General features: G+C 41.5%; 1 protein-coding gene and 1 long non-coding RNA gene across 7 annotated transcripts in view; one reads left to right on the top strand and one right to left on the bottom strand.

Annotated features, from left to right (window-relative positions):
• The window catches only part of ST7 (suppression of tumorigenicity 7), a 104,351-nt gene extending 80,009 nt beyond the window's left edge, over positions 1-24,342 (top strand). For 3 of the 4 annotated variants that reach the window (XM_083574544.1, XM_083574546.1, XM_083574547.1), the window contains exons 9-15: positions 6,588-6,702; positions 12,514-12,586; positions 14,042-14,144; positions 17,569-17,719; positions 18,926-19,018; positions 19,466-19,605; positions 24,012-24,342. In XM_083574544.1, the coding sequence (XP_083430670.1) occupies positions 6,588-6,702; positions 12,514-12,586; positions 14,042-14,144; positions 17,569-17,719; positions 18,926-19,018; positions 19,466-19,605; positions 24,012-24,107 (771 nt within the window). In that variant the 3' untranslated portion in view covers positions 24,108-24,342. The remainder of the gene's footprint in view (positions 1-6,587; positions 6,703-12,513; positions 12,587-14,041; positions 14,145-17,568; positions 17,720-18,925; positions 19,019-19,465; positions 19,606-24,011) is intronic. The other variant, XM_083574545.1, reaches the window with a different exon arrangement.
• Positions 14,151-27,585, bottom strand: LOC310743990. 3 transcript variants are annotated; one of them, XR_014539308.1, is made up of 4 exons: positions 25,939-27,585; positions 25,410-25,482; positions 23,570-23,734; positions 17,885-17,921 (listed from the first exon to the last, which is right to left on the bottom strand). It is a non-coding gene; the product is annotated as an uncharacterized lncRNA (long non-coding RNA). The 3 variants fall into 3 exon arrangements; XR_014539307.1 differs by lacking the exons at positions 17,885-17,921; positions 23,570-23,734 and adding an exon at positions 14,151-15,377; XR_014539309.1 differs by lacking the exon at positions 17,885-17,921 and having other exon boundaries at positions 23,215-23,734.
• Positions 27,586-27,930: the final 345 nt, after the last annotated feature.

Here is a 27,930-nt window from a genome sequence, read left to right as displayed (position 1 = left end):
TTCCCATCACCATCCACCACCCCTCACCCTTTGTGTTAGACTTCCAATCTACTCAATTGCAATTTCTTTCCACTTCTATTACTTTCTTTCACACACCTTTAACCTAATTTCATACTTCTTTTTCTATTACACATTGTTATCCATCTTATTTAGTATTCCAATATTTGAAACGAAACTTGTTTATTCTAATAGGAGTTCTGATTTTTCGATATAGTTTTGCAAGTATCTTTTAAACACCTTCCAGTCCCTGTCTCCCTTCTCTTTTGAGATCATTCCAATTTCTCCCATTGTTTTGGATATATTGTAGTACTCCAATAATTTGGCAAGCCACTCTGTCTTTGTTGGTACAGTACCACTTTTCCAATTTTTCGCAATCAATAGCCATGCGGCTACTGTTGCGTATAAATATAAGGCCTTGTCTTCTTCCTTTAGGCTTCCTGGTACTATTCCCAATAAAAAACCTTCTGGTGTTTTCCTAAATGAATATCTGAACATTTTTTTCATTTCGCTATATACTGTTTCCCAAAATTGTTTGATGTTTAAACAATTCCACCATATATGTATCATAGTACCTTTTCCAGTGTTGCATCGCCAGCAGACATCGCTACAATTTTTATTCATTTTTGCTATTCTTTCAGGTGTTAAATGCCATCTGTGTTGCATTTTGAGATAATTTTCTTTCAATATATAACACATAGTGAATTTCATATCTTCCTTCCACAATTTTTCCCATTGTTCAAACATAATATTTTTCCCAATATCTTGCGCCCGTTTGATCATTGATGCTTTAACCAATTCATCCTTTGTTTCCCACTCTAAGATCAAATTATACAATTTAGATATATTTTTTGATTTTTCTTGTATTAAATATTTATCGAATTTTGATATTTCTTTTTCAAATCCTAACTTTTTGTCTTTCGCTAATCTGTACTTAATTTGAATATGTTGAAACCAATCACTAATATGAGCTTTAATTTCTGTATAATCCTTTAATTCCAATTCTCCGTTTTCTTCCTTTAATACCATTTTATAGGTAGCCCAGTTTTCTTTCATATTTAATTTTTTCACTGCGACAATTTCTGCTGGCGATGCCCACCAAGGAGTTTTCGGTTCTAGAAGTCTTTTATATTTCTCCCATATTTTATATATAGACTTTCTAACTATATGCCCTAGGAAGCCTTTATGCACTTTGACTTTTTCATCTATTAGATAGGCATGCCATCCAAATCTCGTCTCTACTCCCTCTAAATCCAATACATCCGAGTCATCTAATTTGATCCATTCTTTTAGCCAGGTCAGACCCACCACATCATGATATAACTCCATGTCAGGGAGGCCAAATCCTCCTCTCTCCTTCTTATCTATCATTATTTTGTGTTTTATTCTTGGTTTTTCCCCTGACCACACGAATTTAGCCAAATCTCTTTTCCAATTATTAAAACATTTATCTCCTCCTAGTATTGGGATACTTTGAAATAAAAACATCATCCTTGGTAATATGTTCATCTTTATTACCGATATTTTCCCTAGTAAGGAAAGATTTAATTTCCCCCATATTTGCAAATCATTTTTTATTTCATTCCATGTTTTCCCATAATTCTCTTTACTTAAATCTATAGTGTTTGATGTTAAATTTATTCCAAGATACCTTATTTTCTTTTTAATTTCCAATCCTGTAATTTCTTGTAATTTCACTTTATCTTTTTCTTCCATATTTTTCACTAGTATTTTGGTTTTCCCATAGTTTAATTTGAATCCTGCTAATCTGCCATATTCATTTATACATTCCAATATTCTAGGTGTGCATTGTAGGGGATTTTCTGTTGTGATCATAACGTCATCTGCAAAGGCTCTTAACTTGTATCTTTTTTCACCAACTACTATTCCTCTTATTTGGCTGTCCTGCTTTATTTTCTTTAATAGAACCTCTAATACTATTATAAATAACATTGGGGATAGGGGGCATCCTTGTCTTGTACCTTTAAAGATACTGATTTCTTCTCCAAATTCTCCATTAATAATAATTTTTGCTTTCTGTTGGTTATATATTGCATTTATACCTTTTTGGAATTTTTCGCCTAGACACAATTCTTTTAATAGTTTTTACATAAATTCCCATGAGACTTTATCAAAAGCCTTCTCTGCATCGATTGAAATCAGGGCTGCTTGTTTATCTCTTCTTACTTGTAGATATTCCATTATGTCTATTATATTTCTAATATTGTCCTTTATTTGTCTTCCTTCCACAAATCCAGCCTGATTTTTATGCACTATTTTTCCTATAATTTTTTTCAACCTGTTAGCCAATAATCCTGCATAAATTTTATAATCTGAATTCAACAATGAAATGGGTCTATAATTTGAGACAGATTCCAAGTCCGTGCCTTGTTTTGGCAGGAGCGTTATATATGCTTGAGTCCAAGAGTCTGGAATATTCCCCTTCTCTACCGCTTCCTCTATTACTTCTTTTAGTGGGTCGATTAATTCATTTAACATTTCTTTATAGTATTCTGCTGGTATGCCATCTGGACCTGGGGATTTCCCTATTTTTAATTTTTGAATTGATTCCTTAATTTCTTTGGTTGATATTGGTTCATGTAAGAATTTCGGTTGATATTGGTTCATTTAAGAATTCATCACATCTGATGTAAGAAAAAAGAGGGGGGTTGTAATGTATGTTAAAAGCAAATATGAACCAGAATTGTTATACAAAGATAAAGAGGGGAGGATTGTAATAGTCAAAATATCACTAGAGGGGGAGCCAATTGTAGTAGCGGGAATCTATGGATCACATGAAAGAAAATCAGAATTCTATGTTAAAATAAGATCGTTATTAATGGAATATATAGATATAAGAATTATTGTGTTAGGGGATTTAAATGGAGTAATGGAACCAGAATTGGATAGATTGCAGAAGAAAAGAGGGGGGAATGAAGGGAAGCTGCCAAAAAGCTTTGTGGAAATGGTAAGGATTTTTGATTTAGTGGATATATGGAGATATAAATATCCTGTCGAAAAGGAGTTCACATATTTCTCAGAACCTAAAAATTCATATAGTCGAATCGATAGTATATGGATTACTAAGGATATGACAATTAAAGCAGAGAATGCCGAAATATTACCAAAAACACTTACAGATCATAATCCAGTATCATTAACTCTTAAAGGAAAAGAGGAGAAAGGGGAAAAAAGGTGGAGAATGAATGTTTTCCTATTAAACAACCAAAAAGTAATACAAGGAGCCAGAAAGTTGATGAAGGAATATTTTGAAAACAACTGGAGGAAAGGGATAGATGTAAAAACAGTGTGGGATGCTGGGAAGGCAGGGGATATTTCATACAATAAAACTCAATAGCATATAAGAATAAAGAAAAAAAGAAAAGGGAGCTTTTAGAAGAAATTAAAAGGAAGGAAAAATTGGCCTATGCAAGCAAAAATAAAGAGAGATTAAATCAAGAAATTAAATTACTGAGAGTAGAATACAATAAAATTATAGAACAGGAGGTAGAACAACAAATCAAATTTTGGAAATATAAAAATTTTGAATGGGCAAATAAACCAGGCAAGATCCTTGCCTGGCAATTAAAGAAACAAAGAAATGAAAAATTAATAAATAAGATAAAAGTAGAAGAGAGGACAATAAGGGATATGACAGAAATTAAAAAAGAATTCGAAAAATATTATAAAAAATTATATCAAAAAGATGAAGTGCCAACAGAAGACATAGAGGAATATATAAAGAAAAATATATTAATAGAGATAGCAGAAGAAGACCATAAATTCTTAAGAGAAGTTTTCAATGACTGATGTTTTAGTGTATTTTTAATCTTTTGTTGGAAGCCGCCCAGAGTGGCTGGGGAAACCCAGCCAGATGGGTGGGGTATCATCATCAACAACAATTAATTACTTTTGTGATACAAAACTGCAACATCCTCTTCATTGTCAGACATTGCCCCATTTTAGTGAAATGCTTTTGTCACAATGTGACTACTCCTTAATGATATGTGATGTACTGTGCTGAAAAATGGAGGTATGGGAGTGTTTTTAAGCTAAGCAGCAACAAAATGGAGACTATAGCATTAGAAATCATAGCAATGAGGCTTTGTTCATCGGCCTGGAAACAGACTCTTAGTTGTTGAGCTTTTTTGGGGAAATGAGTAATACTCAAACACACACTTCCTTGTTCTCTTGACAAAAAACCAGGACATTTTACTGATTCCACCCCGGACACTAATTCCTCCATTAAAATCCAAGACACGTCCGTAAAATTCTGGACGTATGGCAACCCTAATGAATGCACTTTCATTCTCTTACCTTTCTGCCTATATTGTGTCTAGAGGGGATGTAAAAACTATTGATCCAGTCCAGGCATCCTGGGGTTACTAATGGCCTTAATGAGACTGAATTATGTGTCCTGTTATAACCGTCTTGCCATCACTAGGTGCCTCTTGTTAACCTGAATGGATCCCATCAGAGGCGGTTGTAAGGTAGCACGACCGGTGCAGGCACATTGGAAGGGGTGCCACAACAGTGTTGCAGAATGGAGCACAAGAGGTGGGAAGGGGCCCCTCAAATTTTAGCACCGCACAGGCTGCCCCTGGAATTTGAGAGCCCAAAGCCCGCCACCGGTCCCATTCAACAGGGAACATTGCAAAGAAACTAGTGTTCAGCTTCTGCACTCTTGGCAACCCTGATATCAGTTTCTCAGGGCACCAGTTACACCTCCCCCACTTTCATGGCTATGTACCCAAATTGCCCCACCCACAGTTTTATAATAATTTATTATTTATAACCCGCCCATCTGGCTGGGTTTCCGAATGGCAGCAGCATAGAGACCCTGGCAACAGGGTGAAGTTCCCCAACCAGGGTCCTCAGATGTTGTTGAATTACAATCCTCAGAATCCCCAGCCAGCCTGGCCATTGGTAGGTGTTGTGGTCCATCAACATTTGTATATCAAGACCAGGGGCAGTGGAACACTTAGATCCCCAAGACCTGGAGTCCTAATTTTGCCCAACGTATGGGTGAAAAATGATTACAATCCTAAAGCCCGAAGTAATTCCTCGCCTTTCTATAAATGGCAAGGTAAATGGCACAGTAACATGTATATTCCCTTACGGTTTAAAGACAGAAATATAGTGAAGCAACTCATTATTGTGTCAATTTACAGAAATGCTCGAGTTGCATTACCTTTCATCCTGTGCTAGCCTACCGTGTTTCTTTGTAATTTATTGCAAACATTTTGAAGGAGAATTCCACTTTGAAAGAGAAAATGCACTAGAGTTAATGTTTTGTTTGCCCACTTGCTTTCACCTGATTGCATTTATTCTGAGAGCAAAGTGGTGGCAACTTTCATAGTCACAACCCAAAATAATTTAGCCGTAAGACTTTTCTGATGGGACTGCTGTTGATTTGCATTGTCTCGCAGTCCAGTCCCTCTGCTGTTGTCTGACGTCCAAGCCCATCACCCACAAAACTGTGTTACAGGTGTGAGTGAAAATCGTATTTGGTCAAAAGGAAAAAAAAGCAACCCCCCCAAACCAAACTAGATAAAGGTCAACATGTAATGTGTTTCTAATGTGTTGCCAGTCTTCTGTTTTATTTGTTGGCTCGGAAACAAATAGCCCACTAGTATTTATTTATTTGCATGATGCTAGAGCGAACACTTATTTCCAACTTCATGTGTATGTGCTCTAGATTCAATTCCTGTTCTAATAGTGAACCACCTTATAGTGCAATGTTATATTAATAGATGTAAAATGATTGCTAGGTAAAGTGTAAAGAAAAATAAATATGCATTTGCAAGCCAAGTTCTGCTGACTTGTTATCAAAGGTGTTCGCACCAAAAGTTAAAAAAAATTAGTTAACCCTTTAATTTGGGGTGTGTGTGTGTAAATCATTTTATAAAACCGGTGTAATTTTGATAACCATCTAACTTAGTTATTTGGAGGAAATAATTACTGGACCATGATTAAGCTACCGTAGTTTATATGAAGCATGTTTCCTGTTCCAGCTTCTACACTGAGTGATTACATGCTTCCCAGACCGATAATGCATTTGCCTTAAAATGAAGTGCTAGAGAGAGGGAATGGACTCTCCTGAACTGAAAGCAGAAATTTTTCTTCCTTTCCCTGACAGTTGCTGCATCTGGAACAAAGCAATTTCTTTTCTTTTTGAGGATGTTGGGGGGTAGTTTGGCGCCATCCCTCCCCTCTGGATTTTGGGAGGCTCCCTCTCACAGAATATGATCGTTCACAAGAATTAAACACAAGAAGGAGAGAACGTGGTCCTCCGTGGCTCAGATTCACTGCTCGTATCCACCAGGAACTGTACATTCAGTACGGTGGCTCAGTTTTATTGAAATCAGACAGGACCTCACCCTGGTGGATGTCTTGACACCTACTGCAGATTTGTTTTGTTATTTCAGAAGGCATTTTAAGTGCTTTTATAGTTTAAACTTACTTTTATCTTTATTGCACTGTTGAATTTCTTTTCCTTAGAGCAGTCATTTACACTTGCTTTCACATCCGTGTTGCAGGATTCCGTGCTAAATCTAAGCCTATTCTCTTATTTTTTATTATTATTATAGTTAATGAAGGAATTCCCTCTTCTCAGCATGTTCAACATCCACGAAAATTTGCTGGAAGCTCTGTTGGAGTTACAAGCATATGCAGATGTTCAGGCAGTTTTAGCAAAATATGATGGTAAGCAGAAGTACCTCTTTACATAGTGTGTGTGTGTGTGTGTGTGTGTGTGTGTGTGTGTGTGTGTGTAAATTGAGAGGAAGAGAGTGCAGCTTCCAGTGACAGAATCACTTTAAAGGGCGAAAATCCCAGCTTCTTTCAAATGCCGCCTTCTGTTGTTCTGAAACAATTCTACATAAGGTGAACCTTTCTTAAGCTTCTCCATCATTCCATGTCTTCTGGACCATTTATTTATTTCATGAAATTTATAAATTGCTTGGTTGTCAAACAAACAAACAACTAAAACGGTTTACAAAAAGGTAAAATAATGAAATCAAGAAAAAATTACAACCCTCCTTAAAGACATACAAAAGTTAAAAACTAAAACAGATTAAACTTTTTAAAATTTTTAATAGAAATCTTATTTACAACATAACCCCCCCACCACCCAATACAGAAATCCACCCTCATTAAATGTGAATATAACATACAATACAAACAACCAAATAAAAGACTTCCTTTATCCAGTATCTGGCCTCCTTATTTACTTCTTATAAGCTGTTTCCTTTATGAATAATTATTAAGATTTTTCTAATTATAACTTAAATAGCCACAAAGTGACTTTGTGGATACTTTGTGGCTACCTCAACTTTCTAAGCATCTGTGTGGGCTTGTCTAACCCAGGGACAGCTGTGAGCAGGATTCCTGCAGCAGGTTGGACTAAATGACCCTCAGGGTCCCTTCTGTGATACATAGTGCCTCCTCTCCCTCATTATCCCATTTTCTTGCTGTTCAACAGTGTGATTGACTCTTGGGTGAACTCAGAGATGCAAAATATTCCCAGACAATGAATCATCTCGACTTCTCTGTGTCTTGTGGCCTTACAGAAATATTGTCTTCTGGCACAATTAAGACATCTACGCAAAGTGCATTTTTTGCCTCTGTTTTGCTGTCAACAGCAATGCTCTTACTAGAAGAGGGGCACCTGGGAGGTCATACCTAGAGGGGGCATGCAATTTCGGAGGGAGATCTTTCCCTCCCATTAGTAGAGGGTTATAGTGTTTGCAGCCCTGGAAACCGCTCACCATGGAAACTGCAGGCAGGCAAAGAACAGAAAATGTTTCAAGCTTCTTCTGCTTCTGCCTCTTTACTTGTTTTAAGAGATGCTCCAGTATTATTCTCTTCCAATGTCTTAAACAGCAAATTCTTCCTCTCTGGCACAGTTTTTGTGAGGATTCTGTATGCAAGCTTGCTAAATAAAAAGATGTGCAAGACTACAAGACTATTAAAAATTTTAAAAAGTTTAATCTGTTTTAGTTTTTAACTTTTGTATGTCTTTAAGGAGGGTTGTAATTTTTTCTTGATTTCACTATTTTACCTTTTTGTAAACCATTTTGTTTGTTTGTTTGTTTGACAACCAAGCAATGTATAAATTTTATGAAATAAATAACACTACAAGAAAGAAGATTCCACCTAAACATTAGGAAGAACTTCCTGACAGTAAGAGCTGTTCGACAGTGGAATTTGCTGCCAAGGAGTGTGGTGGAGTCTCCTTCTTTGGAGGTCTTTAAGCAGAGGCTTGACAGCCATATGTCACGAGTGCTCTGATGGTGTTTCCTGCTTGGCAGGGGGTTGGACTCGATGGCCCTTGTGATCTTTTCCAACTCTATGATTCTATGATTCTAGGTTGGGGGTTAGGGGTTAGGGTTGATGGCTTAACTGCTGCAGAATTCTGGGTTAAATATGCATCTGTTGTTGGGGCTGAATGGCTTTGCTCAGAAGAAATAAGCTATTTGCAGGATTCATAGCAAATGAAAACCTCCCTGACCCTCAGGCCATACTGCAATACTGGATTGTTTGCCATTAAAGCAGCTATTTTTAATGGCATTGAGAGCAAGTTATTCATTAACCTCACAGGGGGAGTGTGTTCTGACAGTGAGTGCCACTAATTGACTTCTGACCTTAATAGCGCAGAGAAAATTGAAATATTAGGGAGGATTTTTGGCTTTTCAAATGATTCCTTTTTATTAAAAAAAAAAAGAGGGTATGTGTAACAGTTTCCTAGGGAACTGTTGATTAAACATTCTGGGTCATATGCAGTTGTGCCTCTGTTTGAAGTCTTTGATATGGTTGATGCCTCTTCTAATGGATTTTCTTTTTCTTTTAGCAGAGAGAGGTGATTTTTGCTAATTCGCTGTGCCGTCTCATAACGATATTCATGCTGTTTTGGAGGCTCCCACTACCTTCCAGTCTTGGGGGGGATTTGGTGGAGATTGCTTGTTAGTGGAGGCATCTATCTGTCCTTTTGATCACTGTACAAGATTTCACCTCTTGCTTTTATAGTACAGTAAAGCTGAGCAAGGGACGCGGGTGGCGCTGTGGTCTTAACCACAGAGCCTAGGGCTTGCCGATCAGAAGGTCAGCGATTTGAATCCCCGCGACGGGGTGAGCTCCCCTTGTTCGGTCCCTGCTCCTGCCAACCTAGCTGTTCGAAAGCACGTCAAAGTGCAAGTAGATTAATAGGTACCGCTCCGGTGGGAAGGTAAACGGCGTTTCTGTGTGCTGCTCTGGCTCGCCAGAAGCGGCTTAGTCATGCTGGCCACATGACCCGCAAGCTGTACGCCGGCTCCCTCGGCTAGTAAAGCGAGATGAGCGCCGCAACCCCAGAGTCAGCCACGACTGGACCCTAATGGTCAGGGGTCCCTTTACCTTTTAAAGCTGAGCAAAGTGGACTAGTCCAAAGTTTCCCAAACTTGGTTCTCCAGCTGTTTTTGAACTACAGTTCCCATCACAACTGACATGCTAGCAAGGAATGATGGGAGTTGTAGTCCAAAAACAGCTGGAGAACTAAGTTAGGGAAATACTGGACTAGCCAGTGGAATACTGATCCATGTAAACACTACCTGCATGTAGAACACTAGCTTATTGGGTGAAAAGGTTCTCTCTTACCCTGCTGTGTTAGTTTTATGCTTGCAGGGAGTTTTGATGTAAGTGATAACCTATACATGCCATGCACAGGTAAAAATGTGGCACATGTTAGCTATGTATATCTGGCCTATCCTAGCCATGACAAGAAGCCAGACCTTCTCCAACGAAGACAGAAGACTTTCATGTCTTTGGGGCCAGATCTCACAGACCACTTCCCTAAGGAATGGACAGCCTTAAAGAGTAAAGGCTCTGGCTTAGAGCTTAGTAGCACTTCACATCTCTTTAATCTTCCCCTCTAGGCTCACTGCCTGTGCTGAAGGGTTGACAAAGAAATTTGAGCTCTGGTGTGGAGGTTCCTTGGGGACTGCAGGTTCCACGAGTACCGTATTTTTTGTCCCATAGGACGCACCAGCCCATAGGACGCACCTAGTTTTTTGGGGGGAAATAAAGGGGAAATTTTTTCCTTTATTTCCCCCCCAAAACCAGGTCAGGGAATCCCCGCTGTCCCCCGAGCTTGTGGGGCTGGCGCTGGGGAGAAGTGCGCTTCTCCCCAGCGCCAGCCTCCAAACCAGGTCGGGGAACAGCGGGATGGCGGCGCTGCGCCTCCCTGCTGTCCCCTGAACTTGTGGGGCTGCCCGAAGCGCAGGGCGCTCTGCTTCAGCGCTCCCCGTGCTCCGTGCAGCAGGCTGCGGATTTCTGCCCGGCACACAGGACGCTCTGCTTTGGGGCGCCCCGCGCGCCGAGCAACAGGCTGCTATCCACAGCCCAGGGAGCCCTGCAGGAACTCCCGCAGGGCTCCCCAGGCTGCGGATATCTGCCCGGCGCACGGGGTGCTCTGCTTCAGGGCGCCCCGCGCGCCGGGCAGCAGGCTGCTATCTGCAGCCTAGGGAGCCCTGCGGGAACTCCCGCAGGCTCCCCAGGCTTGCTGATAGCTTCCTGAAGCCTGGAGATCGAGAGGGGTCGGTGTGCACCGACCCCTCTCGCTCTCCAAGCTTCAGCGAAAGCCTGTATTTGCCCCATAGGACGCACACAGATTTCCCCTTCATTTTTGGAGGGGGAAAGTGCGTCGTATAGGGCGAAAAATTCGGTAGATACTCTTAATTTCAGGAGTCCCTGGCTGAAGGATCCGAATGTGATGGGGCTCTGACTCAATAATGCTAGGAGCTGGGTCATCTCTATTTCCAGTACCACTACTCTGGTGGATTGGGGCTCAGGAGTCCTGACCAGATCATATACTTCTAAAGTTGAGAGCTGGTGGTAACTGTTAATCTCTGCTAATTATTTTGAGAGTGGAAATCTTGGCACACTTACATATTGTATTTAGTATTAGAGACCCAAGCACTGAATCTGGCAGCTGCTTGTTTCTCTCTAGCCATTGCCATGTTTTGTTCCTTTTCTCTGTATATCTGATTTTCAGCTAGGTTTTCCCTATTGCTTTAAGGGTCTTGATACTGTTAGTCATTTTACTTGGTTAGTTGCCCTGGGTTTGAGAAGGACAGGATAACCATTGGTCAAATACATACAAACAGACAGACCCATGGTCTAGGGTTCTGGAATTGGCCAAAGCAATCTACCATGTTTACATGTGGCAGTAAGCATATATTCATAACTGCGTAATGTGCGAAATGAATCTTTGTATGATTCAAAGACTAATTCTTCCAAGCATTAATGGTCTCTGTTTGGCTAAGCATATTCTATTTTGGTAAACCTGAGAAAAGGTCAGTCAATAGATCTCTCCCGTTTGGCTCTCTGGGGACAACACTTCAGACTTAAACCCATTTAACAGTAATTCTCTCCTGTTGAACTCCAAGGAACCTTGAGAATACTTTCTCCAGGAGACTAGCTAGGGATCTCTTGATTGGCACTTCACAGTATCCTCATGAGAATACAATTCCCAGGGCCATTAGAGCTGAGCAAGGAGAATATAGCTGCAAGTTTGTGGTGTAGCTTGGCTCTCTTTCTCCATGGCTTTGCATTTGAGCTGAAAGCAGTCTTGAGACACAGAACAAGGTTGATGCAATGGGGCAGCCATGCTCGTTTATTCAAGTGTTTCCCCCAGTCAACATCAGAGGGGCAAGAGTGTGTGCCTTCTTCTAACATGCCTGCATGAAGGAAGCAGAACTGTTACCCATGATACCTCTGCTTATTCTGTTGCTTCAGCCTGGCTTACCAATCCTCAGGGCTTTGCTGGGACGCTGGACCACAAAGAGGGTACAAGAGAAAAGGAGGTTCAATTTCCCTCACTTGGGTGCCCCTTTAGCTATTAAAACTTGTTTTCATACGTTTTAATATATTGTTTATATGCTTTTAAATAAAATAGTATACATTTTGTATTTTTATTGTTGATGTTTTAAATTGACACTTAATTGTTAATTGCTTTGGGGTGTCTCCCAGGAGGCAATTACGAAATGAAATAAAGTAGACCTTGACACTACTTCATACATGAATGTGACAGACACATGAATGAATATCAAACATGTTCATCAAAGCTGTATCAGCCTTAGTTAAGTTCAGGTACAGTCCTGGATGTTTCTTCCTTGCTTGGCACTATTGCCGTATTGCACGATCCTGTTTCCTAAAAATACTGCACATTAGTTGTGTTTAAAAACTCTTCCTCACTGCGCTGCCCCCCTCTCAGAGATGATCTGAGAGGTGCATCTCCCAAGCGGTAAATGTTTGTCAGAGGGTTAAAATCATTAACACTAAGAGATACAGCTTTGACTTTCTTCTACCAAGGGTTCCAATTTAGAGATAATTGGTTCCAATCCTTCCTTAATGTGGTTCTAGATGGGTTTCCACGTTTCACAAAACGTATTGAAAATGTATTCATAGATTCCTGTTTTATCACCACCATCGCGGTTTTTAAACTTACAGGCTTTTTCATGTTTGTTTTCTTCCCTACAGATATAAGTTTGCCCAAATCAGCCACAATATGCTACACGGCTGCCCTGCTGAAAGCCAGAGCTGTTTCTGACAAGTAAGTCCAGAACACCTGTCCACCAGAATTCTACTCTGCAAACTTGGCTGACATTTAACATTTTTCATTACTGAAGGACCATTCATACTAGCAGGAAAATGTTATATCATGCCATGTGATGTTTATTTGATGTTGTATAATGGAGGCTGCTTGAACATCACATTTGTATACTGCATGGATAGCATCAACAATGGTTACCTACATATTACTGCTGTTTGTTTTTTAAAAAACAGCTATTCTCTTGGCCATCTTCTTGTATACAAAATGTGACAATTTTATAAACGTAATTTATCCTTACCAGCAGAATAATTGTGTGTGAGGCACATTATTTATTTGAAACAAGTATTGTGAATGTGTAAGTATTTCTGGCAGGCAAATAGTGGATTATCTCAGTCTGCAACATAAAAGCTTCCTTAGGAGTATCTTTCTAGGGTGCTTAGCAACTCACACTCTGCTTCTTCAGCTGCTATCGGAGATATTTGTCAGAGATGCAGGGATTCAGTCATTCGTAGGGGTGCTTGGGACCTTACTGGATGAGCTCCTAAGAGCCAGATTCTGCTCAGAGGTGGAAGCGCACAAATCCCGAGCAGAAGGCGTCACGTCATGCACATGCTAGCCGGGTTCAGAGCACAGCCCAAAGGGTGGGAAGGAAGCAGCATGGGAAAGACCACTTTCCTTCCTGCTCTTTTTTTATTTTTTGCAGAGACTTTGCGATTATAGTGTATTTGCACTTCAAGACCTAAGTAATTTTTTTCCCTTTCGTTCTTTTTTTTTTGTCCTGTAGATCGCCAGTACCATCTGCAACATCTTTCCTCCCTACACGGCGACTCCAGCTTGGGAGGGCAGGGCTAGGTTTGTCACAGCTTTCCCTGTGGTGTCTGCCTGCCAAGTTCAGCTATGGAGTTAGCCATGGGGTGTGAGGTGAGAAAGAGATTGCATGGTCTGGGTATTCCCCGCCCCCCGCCTTCCATTCACTGGGGCAGATGATATTTGCCCACAGTATGGGCACACCACTAGGAACGGGTACAGCTGAAAGTAGATTACCTACTACTGTCGCTGTCCCAGTGGCTTCGAGAACTCTAAAGCCTTCCCAAAATGTATTTTTCAATTAAAAAGAGAAAAAAAACCCTTTGGAACAATTTACTGGCATTTTTTTTCTTTTTTCACCCCTCCCTTGAGGGGTTTTGGTCCTGCTTTTAAAAACAAGCACATGAAGCAAATTTAGATTAGCAGACAGAGAGAAAAGAAATTGGACTGCTTATACATTTGCCGCGATAAGTTGCAAACGTGCTTTCGACTTCTGCTGGGATTTTTAGTCAGTAGCCTCTGTGTCATTTGGTTGCTCAGCTTTTCCATTGGAGAGCGCTAAGGCCCCTGCTACATCGATGCTCCTCTGATGCTTTTCCGTGTGCTGAAGTTGACCTCCATGCTTCCTGTTTTCTTTGTTCCGTGTAGGTTTTCTCCAGAGGCAGCTTCAAGACGAGGGCTAAGTACGGCAGAGATGAATGCAGTAGAAGCTATTCACAGAGCAGTAGAATTTAATCCACATGTGCCAAAAGTGAGTTTATAATGAGTTACTGCGGCTGTTTGAAACAAAAGCCAAAATGAACTTGAATGGGAGGTGAACAAGGAAGGGTTGGGGATTTAATGTAGTGCAACAGGGCAGCCAGTTTTATGGGCAGGGTGTAGTCTTCTGCCTTTGTCACTGCTGCAACAAGTAGTTGTCGAAACCTTGAAATCAACCTCTTTTTAAACCTCAGGATTTCTCCTTTTTTGATCTTGTATAAATAGTTCTCCAGTGTGTTTCATACTCTTGCTCTTTGAAGACCTTCTTTTGGAGTGTCTTCTTACGCCTTTAGCCATTTTCACAAGTGATGGGGTAAATTTCCTTTAGCATTTTGTACATTTACATCAGCTAGAATCAAGCTCTCGAGTTGAATACTTCCCTTCCACTTTTTCTTCTATGTTATCAAGTCAGAATTTCAGACTGAACATAGCTCTCAGCTTCGCTTGTGCAATTGCCCTTAGCACTATATTCTTAGCACACCTGTTTTTTGTGTGCCGCCTTAGCCATTTTAAAACCGGGCTGCAGATATACAATGCAGAACAGCTCTGCAGTTCCTCACCTGTAGCATTTCATACTGCAGATAGTAGATTTCACATTTGCCTCTCACTACTTAATCTGGAGAGAAAAATTAAGCATACTGTGGTGGCTTGGTTAGAGCAATACTCTGATCTGCTCTTTTCCAAGAAATAGAGAGCTGTTTACAAGGCAGGAGCACTCTAATATAGGATCCCACTTGCAGTCTCAAATGGTACACACCTGGAAGTGAGGTACCATTTTGTGTTTCAGTAGGGAATGCAGGATTTTACATCAAGTGCTTAAGACTCATGCTTCAACATATCCTGGAAAATATTGCCCCACAAATAAGAAAAGGGGGCAGAGGTTTATTTTTGAAGAACCTATGCTGAGGTTACATTTTAGCATCTCATTCGAACTGCAGCAGTGTATTTTCAACATTGGACTTCGGCATGCATAGCTAATAGAAAAGTTTGTTTAATTCTTTGTAACAGTTGCTAAGGCTGCACTCCTTCCATGAGGCTTAGTCCCACTGAACTAAAGATATCTTCTGAATAGACATGTATAAGATTGCTCTGCCAGTTGTAGAACTGGCCCAGAGATAAAGTTGCTTCTGAAGAGTAAATCCATATGGTCTCCATAACTCAGGAAATCAGCCTCTGCTGTCCTCCTTGTTTAAGTAATTGGTTTTCCACTAAGCTTGAGGTGCTCCTGCAATTAAAAAATCAATGTAGTCAAAATGCAGCTTAATTGGTTTATTCTTTCAACCGTTTTTATACTAAGATATAACATCTCCCTCTTCCCACTTGGGGGATGTAGCTGTGTTTGTTGTTGTTTGCATGAATAGTATTTAATCAAGATTTCAAGAAATTGCTGCTTGATTTGCTTTCTGAAACTTCTATCATGGGTTGGTGGGAGGAAGAGGAGAAATAAGGGTAATCTGCTCTTATCTCATATTTTTATTCAAATGCCTTGCAACTTCTTTTTTCAAAAAAACTTGGCAGATTCTAGCATATGACTGAAAGGCTCCAGATTTTAATCAGAGCAGTATTCTTTCAGTGGATTTTCCCTGTGCATTTAGTTTCTGTGGAGCATGAGTTAATGAGTGCATGACCCTAGCCTGTGTTCCCAAGGCATTCCTTGTAATGTGTGATAGTTTTAATCATGTACACGCAACATGTTCATCAATATAGGCGCCCTAGGCTGTTCTGACAACATCTGTAAAGAGTGTACAGGCCTGGCCTTGGGCACACCCAGCGTGAGCACTATGCTCATACAAAAAAGATTAGTATATCTCTTGAATAGTTTTAGGCTCCCCCTAGCTATAGGCAGTGAAGCAGTATCCTAAATTATTAAACCTCCCAGATAGGAATAGTACTTAAAATTCACATTTAAATGGCTATTCACCATTACAGCAACATAAATTAACAATTACAACCATAATCAGAGAGTTACATCTATAATTTATGGTATCGTCAATTTGGTTTGGGATTCTGAAATGTAAGCAACACATGTCTGTCTGTCTCTCTCTCTCTATTTATATACTGCCCTTCCCCAGAATTGGTTCCAGGATGGCTTGTCCATTACAGCAAAACAATAAAAGTGCTTGATGCAGAACTATAAATACAAACTTCAAAGACCACTATAAATTAGGATTTTTCCTTAAGATGTTGCAAAACTTAGATGGATTACTAGAAATTGGCAGAATGGATATTCAGAACAGCATGATCCTGAAGAAGCAACTTGGTAGAAACTGATGTGTTTGAATTGTATTACAGTGGTACCTCGGGTTACAAACTTAATTCATTCCTGAGGTCCGTTCTTAACCCGAAACCATTCTTAACCTGAGGCACACTTTTGCTAATGGGGGCCTCCTGCTTCCACCGGCGCGTGATTTGTGTTCTCATCCTGGGGCAAAGTTCTCAACCCGAGGTACTACTTCCGGGTTAGTGGAGTTTGTAATCCAAAGCGTTTGTAACCCAAGGTACCACTGTACTTACAGTGCAGTCCTATAGAGGTGGGTCACTACATTCAGTGGGTCTTACTTCCAGGTAAGTGTGCAGAAGATGCCAGTCCTATACGGTTACCTGGAAGGAAGTTCCATTCAATTCAGTGAGGCTTACTTCTGGGGGGGGGGGGTAGGGAATTGCACTTGTAGTGAGCCTCCAACTCTATATCACTCTTTCATTATTAGAGCTACCCTAATTAGATTTTTTTTTTTTGCTGTTTTCATAATTAGCATTTGTCTTTACAAGAGTAAGGTTTTACTTAATAGTTTTCTCCAGTTGGCAAGGAATGCTTCAGTATACTTGGCACGCTGAAGAACTTGGGATACTTCAGTCATGCATCATCAGGTGCAGTTGGTGGTGTCACATTTTGTGTCTTTCACTCCAAACAACCCCCTTTCTCCCTTCATTCTCTCTGTGTAACATTCACAGAGTTAATGAATCATGTGTAACTATGGAGATCAAATGTAGGCATTATGTTCATTGGCTCAGCTGAGACTCGTGATTGCCATGAGTTGACTGCAGTGCCCTATCCTGTTGTTTCTGATACATTGAATAAAAAATGTACCATGTTTCCTCAAAACTGTTATGGTTTGCTGTATTTTTAAGAGCCTCCAGTTGCTTAGTTTTCCCACAAGTGCAGCATTCCAGTTTTTTGCCATACTATGCCTCCATTGTCAAATTAGCACCTGTCTTCCAATTTTGACCTAAACTTGTCTGGCAGCCACTACAAAAAGGGTTACTAATTCTTTAAACAACATGGCCTTTAAATGCTATATCACGTTTAAAAAAAACACTCGCAGTACCACACAGGAAGCAGGTGCATCCTGGCCCAGTGCAAAATTTCAGGTAGTGACTTTGTTCCTTTGCGACTGTGTGTTGTCTTTCTGTTGCAGTATCTCCTAGAAATGAAAAGCTTGATATTGCCTCCTGAACATATTTTGAAGAGAGGCGACAGTGAAGCAATAGCTTATGCTTTCTTTCACCTTCAGCACTGGAAAAGGGTCGAGGGGGCACTAAATCTCTTACATTGTACGTGGGAAGGCAGTAAGTAACTCACTTTCTTAGAAGCATCTGGCAGGTGAATGCCAAATGATGCAATAGCTCATTTGCTTTTGATATGCAAAGCCCTTGCAGGCTACAGAATATTGATTGATTCATGCTAGTTACCTGATCTAGCCGCCTTCTTGCAGAAATGGGGGCTTCAGTGCATTGCCAAAATACGCAGGGAAGCATGTGCACAGGAGTTCTGTGGCAGAAGAGGAATGTAGTATCGTATCACATCTTTATTTTTATTTGCATACTATGAATAGATTATCTTTTCAAAATGAGAGCAAGAGCATCAAATGATACTGAGAACAATCCTAGTTTCCCCCCGATGTTTTTATTCTGAAAGGTGTGGCCCAGTGAAACAAGTTTGAGAACCACTGCTATAGACACTTACTTGGGAGTAAGTCCCATTGAACTCAATAGGGCTTCCTTCTGAGTAGAGATGTATAAATTGCACTGTTAATATTGATGATACAGCACCTCTGTATGCCTTCAAAGCAGTACTTGGCTGCTTTCATTTGCATCTCAACTCCTCCTAAAGTTGCAGGGATATTGAGGTTTTGAAATAAGCATACTGTTTTTGTGTTATATTTATTTGAATAGGAATATAATAGTAGATGCATGGAGAATTCAATAATTTGGCTAAGTGGCTGAAAACTATTTACATCAGGATTCATTGAGAGAAGGGATTATATGTATTGCAAATTTAACTTGATGTTTACATGATTGTGTTTTATTATTGTGGGAGTCTGCATCAGAGGTTCCCAAACTGTGGTCTGTAAAGCACAAAGTGGTCTGCGAACTTCATTCAGGTGGTCCACGGCATGTCTGCAGTAAATACTCATATTAAGTTTAAATTGTATTTTATTGCTTCTTCTATTGCTCTTGTTGTATAACAATAAGATGAATACTATGGAAGACAAACTGTAATACAGCACAATAAAATATAAGAAATACAATAAAAAATAATATAGTTCCAAGAATAGTGCATTACAATTACTACAACAGGTATAAAAATCATCAAGCAGTCCACCAAGACCACCAGCAATTTTTGAGTGTGCGTGTATGTGGGAAGTTTGGGAACCATTGCCCTACATGACTATTTTAGCAACTGAAAGGTTTATTGATCTGGTATCTAAAGTGCATTACAATGTATGGCTCTGTCACCTTCAAACTGTGACTGTTCCTCCCTTTCCTTTATAGCTTTCAGAATGATCCCTTATCCTTTGGAAAAAGGGCACCTTTTCTACCCTTACCCCATCTGTACAGAAACAGCAGACAGAGAACTTCTTCCATGTAAGAGTGAAACTTTTTTCCCCTTGTTATATTTGTAAATAACTAAAAAACAGGCTATTTCTCCAAGTGCCCTTCCCATACAAAAAACTATCGAGGTTGGAAAATGCTTTACCCCACTGTTGTTATTCATAAGAAAATTTATACATAATTGAAAAATAAACAATGCTCCTAAGCATTATAATACGTAATCTTTTATGAGAGTTTTGACATGAAGATGGATGTTTGGTTTAGCTAGAGAAAGAAGAAAAGGAGGAACTAGAGGAGTGTGTTAGAGCAACAGAGGTCAAGCTCAAGAAACATGCTCTTTTGGTGAACATTTTAGGTGACCAAGTTTTAAAAAGGAACCTCCCCAGAATACTTAAGTGAACTGAGAGCCAGAATGTTTCAAATAATGCATTTTGCTTACCCTAGCTTTGTGTTTGTTCTTTCCTAATATTTTCCATGCAGCATTTCATGAAGTCTCAGTTTACCCCAAGAAAGAGCTTCCTTTCTTTATTCTCTTCACTGCCGGATTATGTTCCTTCACAGCTATGCTGGCACTTTTGACACATCAGTTCCCAGAGCTCATGGGAGTCTTCGCTAAAGCAGTGAGTAATATTTCCTCATGACCCTTTTCCGGGTGGATCAAGTGTGTGTGTGTTTGACTGGATAAATAAAATAGGACTGTATGAAATTTGGTGACAATTGTGTTCTGGCTCTACATTCAGTCTGAAGGGCTATGATTCTGAGGCTTCTGTAACTATATATTTTAAACGTTGTGCAGGAAAACAGACTTTAATAAGGTCTATTTTTGCAATACATTTATGTTTTACAGCCTGAGCTATTAGCGCGTCATAAAGGTACAAACCACGCACTCTTAGTTTGTCCCTAAGCAAAGTGCATTAGCTGTCTAGTAAACTCTTGCCCCCTTTGCTGCAGTTGGCCCTTGTTGTTGAGACCCCAGTATAATGTTGCCAATTAAGACTTGTCTATCCAACAGCATGATGGATCAGGACAAAGTTGTGGTAGATCCTTATAGTATGTTTACCACAACATTCATTCTAGGTTACATGTTGGCAACTTTATGAAAAATGGAGTGGAAGCTTAATTCCTTTTATCACGGAGCTGAGAACAAGCAAACACCATACAAACCAGCAGTGGTTTAAATTGCTGACGAAATGGAATAAGTTCCTGTTTGATTTAACTACCCATTTGAACTATACTTTTCAGGGAAAGCTACGCTATGGAATATAAATGTGAGAGTTCTTTGTATTACAATGTACTAGAAGGAAGATTTGCATTTCATATTGCATGCCAAAATACAGTCACATTTATGGCAGTCATGTCTATTTCATGTGACGTGTGGTAGCAGCAAACTATTACTTTTCTTAACATGATGCAAGCAGCCAGTCTTCCCTTAAACTGATATTGTAAGTTGTAGCTATTAGTATGACGACTTATGGCTGCTGCTGTTATGGGTCCCATTTGCCTTCTCAAACAAAAGTGTCGTATTTTTCGCTCCAAAAGACGCACCAGACCATAAGGCGCACCTACTTTTGGGAGGAGGAAAACAAGAAAAAATTATTTTGAATCCCAGAAGCCAGAACAGCAAGAGGGATCTGGCTTCTGGGATAACCGCGCCAAGCCTCTTCAGGGCAGCGGGATGAAGGCTCCCCCTGCCCGAAGAGGCTGCGCACGGCTAAGGCAGAAGCCAGGACGGTGTGTCGCTGAAGGGGCGCTGTGCAGTTCTCCCTCTCTGAGAGGGAGAACTGCGCAGCGCCCCTTCAGCGAAGCAGGAGGAGGAACAGAAGGGGCTCCGTAGCTCTCCCTCTCTGCGCAACGCCATTCGCTCCAGAAGACGCACTCACATTTCCCCTTACTTTTTAGGAGGAAAAAAGTGTCTCTAATAGAGCGAAAAATACGGTAGTTACCCTATTTTTCGCTCTATAGGACGCACTTTTTCCCCTCCAAAAATGAAGGGGAAATGTGTGTGCGTCCTATGGAGCGAATGCAGGCTCCCTGGCTTCAGCGATAGCAAGGCAAAGCCTCCGAAGCCTGCACTCCGGAGGCTTCGCGTTGCTTCCGCTGAAGCCAGGAGAGTCTGCTCTTTGAGGCTGGCGGTGGGGAAAGCAGCGCTTCCCCCATCGCCAGCCCCAGAGGATGGGGGGCAGCAGGAAGACGCGCAACGCCTTCCCGCTACTCTCCAACCCTCCTGTGGGCTTTTGCGGGAGATGGGGGAATTCCCCCACCTCCCGCAAAAGCAGGCAAAAGCCGTGCGCTCTTTAAAGGCTGCGCGGCTCTTGCAGGCTTTTCTGCGAGGTGGGGGAATTCCCCCACCTCCAGAAAAGCCTGCAAGAGCTGCGCAGCCTTTAAAGAGCGCGCAGCTCTTGGGGGCTTTTCCCCAAGGAGGGAGAAGGGACTGACTGGCCGTTTCAGTCCCTTCTCCCTCCTGGTCGAAAAGCCCGCAGGAGTCACGCGGGGCTCCTGTGGGCTTTTGCGGGAGGTGGGGGAATTCCGCCACCTCCCGCAAAAGCAGGGAGAAGGTCTTGGAGTAGCGCACAGGCTGCGTGCAGCCTGTCCACTGCTCCCAGAGCTGCGGGGGGGGGGGGAATCATATTTTTTCCTTGATTTCCCCCCCTGAAAACTAGGTGCGTCCTATGGTCCGGTGCGTCCAATCGTTCGAAAAATACGGTATAAAGGGTAATGAGACATTTTTGACAGCCCTCCTGGTAAATAGTCCTGTCCATAGAATTAAGGGTCAGTTCAAAACATTTTTAGAATTCTGTATCTTAAACATGCTGACTCACTGGATTCTGATCATAAAGAATTACTGGGCAATAAAATCACAAAATTTACTAAAACCGGTACGGTGTTCAGATCGCAATACCTGTTTCAGACTTTTTGAGCTGCTGATACAACACAGGGAGGGAGGTGCGATGTATCAGCAGTTCAAAAATTCCACCTGTGCAAAGGCTGCACACCTGCCGCCTCTCAACATGGGGAGGCTCCCTTAAACTGCTCTGCTGAGGGGTGGGCGGGAGGCTGCGTGCCACTCAGCAGATCAGTTTAAGGAAGCCACACACAAAACCAACGCCTCTGGTTCAAGGGAGCTGGAGGTGTATGGAAGCGTTGATCAGCTAAGAGGCAGCGGGTGCGCAGGCCCTTCCTCCCGCCAAGTCACCATTGGAGCAACTGACCAGGAGGGAGAGGCAGCCTGCTCAAGTGGCTCCCTTCCCCTTTCCCTTCTGGCTTGCAGGACACTTCCCACTAGGTCTGGACGATGTCAGCTTTTCAACACTGTGATCTCGTGATACACCGTGATGTTGAAACAGAGGGAGGAAAAAGCTGCATTGGCCCCAGCCCCACGATGAGCTGGGCTGAAATCGCTGAACTCCCACTGAGGAAACTTGAGATGGTTTTACCCCCAGCACCTGCTGGGGCCGATGCAGCTTGTTCCTCTCACTGGGCATTGGGGAAATGAGCTGCTAGAGGGGTGGGCTTTGTCAAAGGTTCCTGCTTGCTTTTGCCGGAGCGGGCACACTGCGTCTTTACGCCTGGAGTGGCCAACCACCCCAGGAGAAAAGATGCAGCCCACCCTCTCAGGCGAAAGCACAGTGTCAGGCTTCATTCACTGGGCTACCTTTTTCTCCTGGAAGGAAGAGGTAGCCTGCCTGACCCCACCACCCTCCAAAGGCAGCAGATGAGAGGCGCATATGGGCCTGCCTCAGCCACTTTTTTGGGGGGGGCGGTGTCAGGCAGGCTACCTTCCCCTTAGTGGAGAAGTCTAACAGAACCCACAGCTCATGAGGCCTGGACTTCGTTAGATTTCTCTGCTAAGGGGTCGGCAGCTGCGCGCCCCACGAGAAGTTTAAATGAGCTCCCTGCCCAGGCAGCCAAGGAAAGAACAAACTATTGGTCCCAGTTGTATGGTCCCATGATGGCAGTTTCACCGGGGGGGGGGGGGTATATTGGGAATGAAATCACTGCTGCTCCCAAGTCCCTCTACCACCAACGCCCAGTTGCAGCTTGTTTCTCCTTCAGCATGCTGGGTGCTGGTTGTAGAGGGACTCAGGAGCAGCGGCAGTTTCACATGCAATATATTAAGGTTACCAGATGTCCCCGGGACGGATTTACAAATCAGCCCCCATACAAAATCCATTGAAGTTGAAAAGCGTCCCCGGATTCATTGAAGAAAATCTGGTAACCTTACAATGCATTGATACATCACCCAAGCCTACTTTCCACCCATTAGCTGAGTGGTTTAAGGGCCTCTCTGGCTTGTACAAGCCAGGGCAGGGGCCTTGATGTTGAGGCATGCAGAAAGCTGATCAAGCACTCTTGCTTGCACAGGCCAGAGCAGTATGGGGTTGGGCGATGTATCTTGCCTGCTTCTTCCTCACTTAAGGTGAGAAGGAAGCAGTGGCTGAGGTACATTTCAGACATCGTGCTACAGCAACAGATAAATACCATGATTTATTGATATATCACAAGGTTAAAAACCAGATACCAACTACTGTGACTTTCCCAGTACAAGACAAAGGCAAGAATGACTGAAATATAAAATATAGACACATAATTAAAATGTACGATGAAGCATGCCTGGTAAAGTAGCTTTCCAAGAAGTAGAGATTGGGATGAGAACAGTAAAGGGGCAGAAAGAGAGGGAAGTGAAGTCCATCAGTGTAAGTGAGACAACATGGCATGACAGATGCTATGAGAATAGGAAAAAACCAGAATCTTGGGGAAACAATGAGAAATCAAACAAAAACCCAGGTTAGAACAAGGAACATCATCAAATTATATGATGTTAGAACATCATCAAAACCAGCGACTAAATAAAAAGCAGAGAAAAAGACATTTGCATACAAATCAGAAAGCTAATCTCTCTCATAGCCCACATAGTATTTAATACAAAAGTTGATGTGTATACAGACTATTTGCAAAAACAAGGTGTGTATTAAGAAAACTACTTTATCTTCTCCTCAACAAATGATCACTCTTTTTTGCTTTGCAGTTTCTTAGCACTCTCTTTGCCCCCTTGAACTTTGTGATGGAAAAAGTGGAAAGCATCCTGCCCTCCAGTCTCTGGCATCAGCTGACAAGGATCTGAAGGAAAATAGTCCAAAATGACTGCCATGACATTTTCTGTGCCAACTTACTGTTGCTGACCAGAAAGCATGATTTTTTTAAAAAGGGAAGCAGTTTTCAGCTCTTCATGGGTTGTCTGTTATAATTTTTGTTGTTGTACAAAATACATTGATGTTTGGTTCTATTCTATTTTGCTTTCAGAAAACAAAAGGGGAAAAAACTTTGGGGGGGAAAATAAATTTTGTGTATTGCAGCAATATAGTCTTAATACTGTTTTGTTCACATTTCCTACCACTAAGCTCCTCGATGTGCTTCCATTTTAATCCTGAGTGGAACCCCCCTTTTAATATTTTAAAGCACTATTAGGCTCCGTCGATGAGGAAGTGCTAATTAACCATATTGATTCAGTGCATTAGACCCCTGTGCTGCTAGTAATTACGGATATTAGTAAGCAGGGCAAAGGATCAATATTTGTACACCTGCATTACAGCTAATGGCAGCAATACTCTCTTCTATTGCGATGCCCAGGAAATATTAGTAAAAACTGTAATGAGGTAGTCAAGGTGGGTGGGGTGGGGAGGGGGTCAAATAGTCTCATTCCACTTTTGGAAATAGCAGGCATAGTAGCATTGAGAGGAAAATGGGGGTGGAGAGGGTCCAACTCGGCTCCCTCGTACCTACAGTACTAATCCGTCTCAGCCCTTAGTGACAACTATTTCTGAAAGGAAAACAAGCCTGGGATAGACAATCAATCACTTGGCAATTGCCATCTCAACTCCACATTCAAAAGTGTTTTTGGAAATATGAATGAGTTAGGCCTTTGTAGAGAATTTCTCACACCAGAACTCTTATTGCCTTATCTGCTTTTCTGAGCTGCTCCCATGCTGCTGAGATATTTAAATAACCTAAACTTGTGGCAGGGGCTGACCAGGCAAGTCCCAACTATGCCATTCCATTAAGGAGGGTAATTCTGCCCTTGTTGGCATAATTAGATCATGTAAATGCTACCTCAGGAGCAGAGGAGACACAGAAAAGTGGGTCCTGCCTGGTTAAGGGTATCCTTTTATTTAATCAATTTGTTTCTTAAGACATTTTTATACTGCTCTGTCATTTTAAAAAATCTAACCAGTTTACAGCAATAAAACACAAAACTGTACAATAAAAAAACACATGAAGCTAAAACTGGACACCAGTTAACCATTTACCAAACATAATTCTAAAATATTTTAGGTGTTTAGTGTGCATACTCACATACAAAATATTAATATGTGCATCAAGGGCCAATGTTTAGTCTGCATTTTTAAGGTGGCAATTCTGTACTCACTTACCTGGGAGCAAGTACCATTCAACTCCATGGAGCTAACTTCTGAGTAGACATGCATAAGGCTACACCGTACCTATGGGGATGGATTCAGACTGTTAGTTGCACTTCAGTCCTATTGATTTCTGGATCCAACCCACCATTTTCAAAGATAATTTGGACTTTTAAGTCTTGTTCCACATCTCTGCTAGCCGATGTTAAATTTGTTCTATTTAAATGTTAATATATCAAATCCCGTAACTTGAAAGGGCTTTCAGGGTGGGTGACAAAATAAAGTGTCTGCAAAATATTACAAATCTGCACCACGTTAAAAAGGAAAAAAGAAAACACCAAGTGCAGGACAAAGGTGCAGTTATTTAAATATCCACTGGCCCTGACCTCAAAATGGCTGCTGAAATAAGGGCACAACTATCTGAAAGATTATGAGCAGAGGAACTCTTGTCAGGCATCGCCGAGAAGGCCCTGCTACATGTCCTCCTTCATCACCCTGTAAAACTGTTTTAGGACAAAAGGCACGATACTGTGTTCTTACCTGCTTTCTGTTGTATTCCGTACGAGACCACATTCTAGTTGTCACTAGGCCCACTTTAGCCAGTAGGAGCTCTTCCATGAACCACATGGCTGAGGTCCATTGCTCCAGAGAGGGTATTCGGGAGCAACTGTGCAGGTAGCCTTCTTTATCTCACTGTTCCCCAGCAGGACCAGGGCTCCAAGACAAGCAGCAGCCACGTCAGTCAGAAGATCCCACATAGCATTAATTAATTCATCAGATTCCCTAAGTCCCAAGGGCTCAATGAGTCCTATGTTGTTGCAGGTGGCACTGTCATCAGCATTTCAAACCTTGCTCATGGTCTGCCCATGACAGACAACGGGATATTTTCCACTACAACCTTCTACTGAACCATCAACCAGTTGAAAAAAGCAGATCTAAGGTATGACCTGATATGTGTGTTGGGCTCTGTGACTTCTGAGACTATCATGACAACCAGGAAATCCCAAGTAAGTCCAATCAAAGCAGCTTCTGTGTGGGAAATGACATCCCAAAGAAGGAATGTTCTGAGGTTTTCCATAGCATGATGGAGACTGCTTTCTCTGTGGCGGCACCAAGGTGGATGGGCTACCAGCAAAATCTCCACTGTCTCTCTGATCTAGCACCCAGTACAAACCTTCAGGTCCAAATAACTATTTCAATAGTAGAAAAATGCTACTTATGAATCAGGATGTAGGGTGTGTATGTAATATATCAAAGAGTTGGAAGGGACCCGGAGGATTACCAAGTCCAATTTGGGAATATGCAGTATTTTTTAATTAAAACCATGCTTTTACAAAAATAAAGTGAATCCAAATAGGCACATATAAGAACCAAGATTTATTTGACATAAAAATAAATTAAATTTACAAAGGACAGAAGCCAATTGGTTCTTGGTCAGCAAGACAGTGGAACAGAAAGAAGACAGCCAATTAAGCGGGGGAGGGGGGGAGAGAGAATTATGTCCTTTCTGGAGAGAAGGCACCTTCCAGGTTTGGGCTCTGCCTTCTAGAGAAGAGCCGGGTAGCTTTTCTGTTCCTGAGCTACTGCCTGGGAGCAGCTTATAGGTCTATAGGCTATTTTTTAAAAAGATAGTGATAGACCCTAATACTCTTTTGTTCTCTACTCTGCATGCCTCCTGCTAAAGGAATGGGCATGAGACAGAGTAGCAAGGCTGCCTCTTTGAGCCCCTCACATGAAGCACCTTACTTTTGGCAGTCATTGAGGTGTTTCAGAGAAGGAAAAGACCATTTCTACCTTCCTGCCTACCATGTCTCTCCAGTTCCACTTTGGCCAACACTCAGGGAGAGTTCAGCATGCCACAGACATAGCCTTCTTCTCATGGCGGTCCATTTGCTAGTAAAACTGAATTACTGTGCTGCGAAATGATGCACGTCTAAAAAGTGTGTCACCATGAAAAGTTTGGAAAACTCTGCTGTACTCAGAAATTTACAACCCATAGTAATGGCAACATTACAGCCTTGCCATTATGTAACAATTCAAAGTACAACTAAAAACGAATTAACAAAACTTCACAAACCATTTCATATGTTGCTACTTGATAACAAAATAATAAAACAAAATCACCTCCGAAAATTACAGCAAATTAAATAATTAATAACAGAGTCTGTTATAATGTCCCTCAAAACAAAAAAAAAATTTTTCTTCCAGTAGCACCTTAAAGACCAACTAAGTTAGTTCTTGGTATGAGCTTTCGTGTGCATGCACACTTCTTCAGATACACTCTGAAGAAGTATCTGAAGAAGTGTGTATGCACACGAAAGCTCATACCAAGAACTAACTTAGTTGGTCTTTAAGGTGCTACTGGAAGAAAAATTTTTTTTTTGTTTTGACTATGGCAGACCAACACGGCTACCTATCTATAATGTCCCTCAGCAAGAGAAAACACAGAAATTGTGCATGGGAGTTCCAGCAACTCCACCCAACATAGCTGCAACCTCCTTTGGAGGGATCTCCTATAATGCCAGCCAGCAC

This window comes from Podarcis filfolensis (assembly GCF_964270895.1).
Source record: "Podarcis filfolensis genome assembly, chromosome: 10".
NCBI classification, from domain to species: Eukaryota; Metazoa; Chordata; class Lepidosauria; order Squamata; family Lacertidae; genus Podarcis; species Podarcis filfolensis.
Note: the sequence above shows the minus strand (reverse complement) of the source record. Positions and strands in the feature narration are given on the sequence as shown.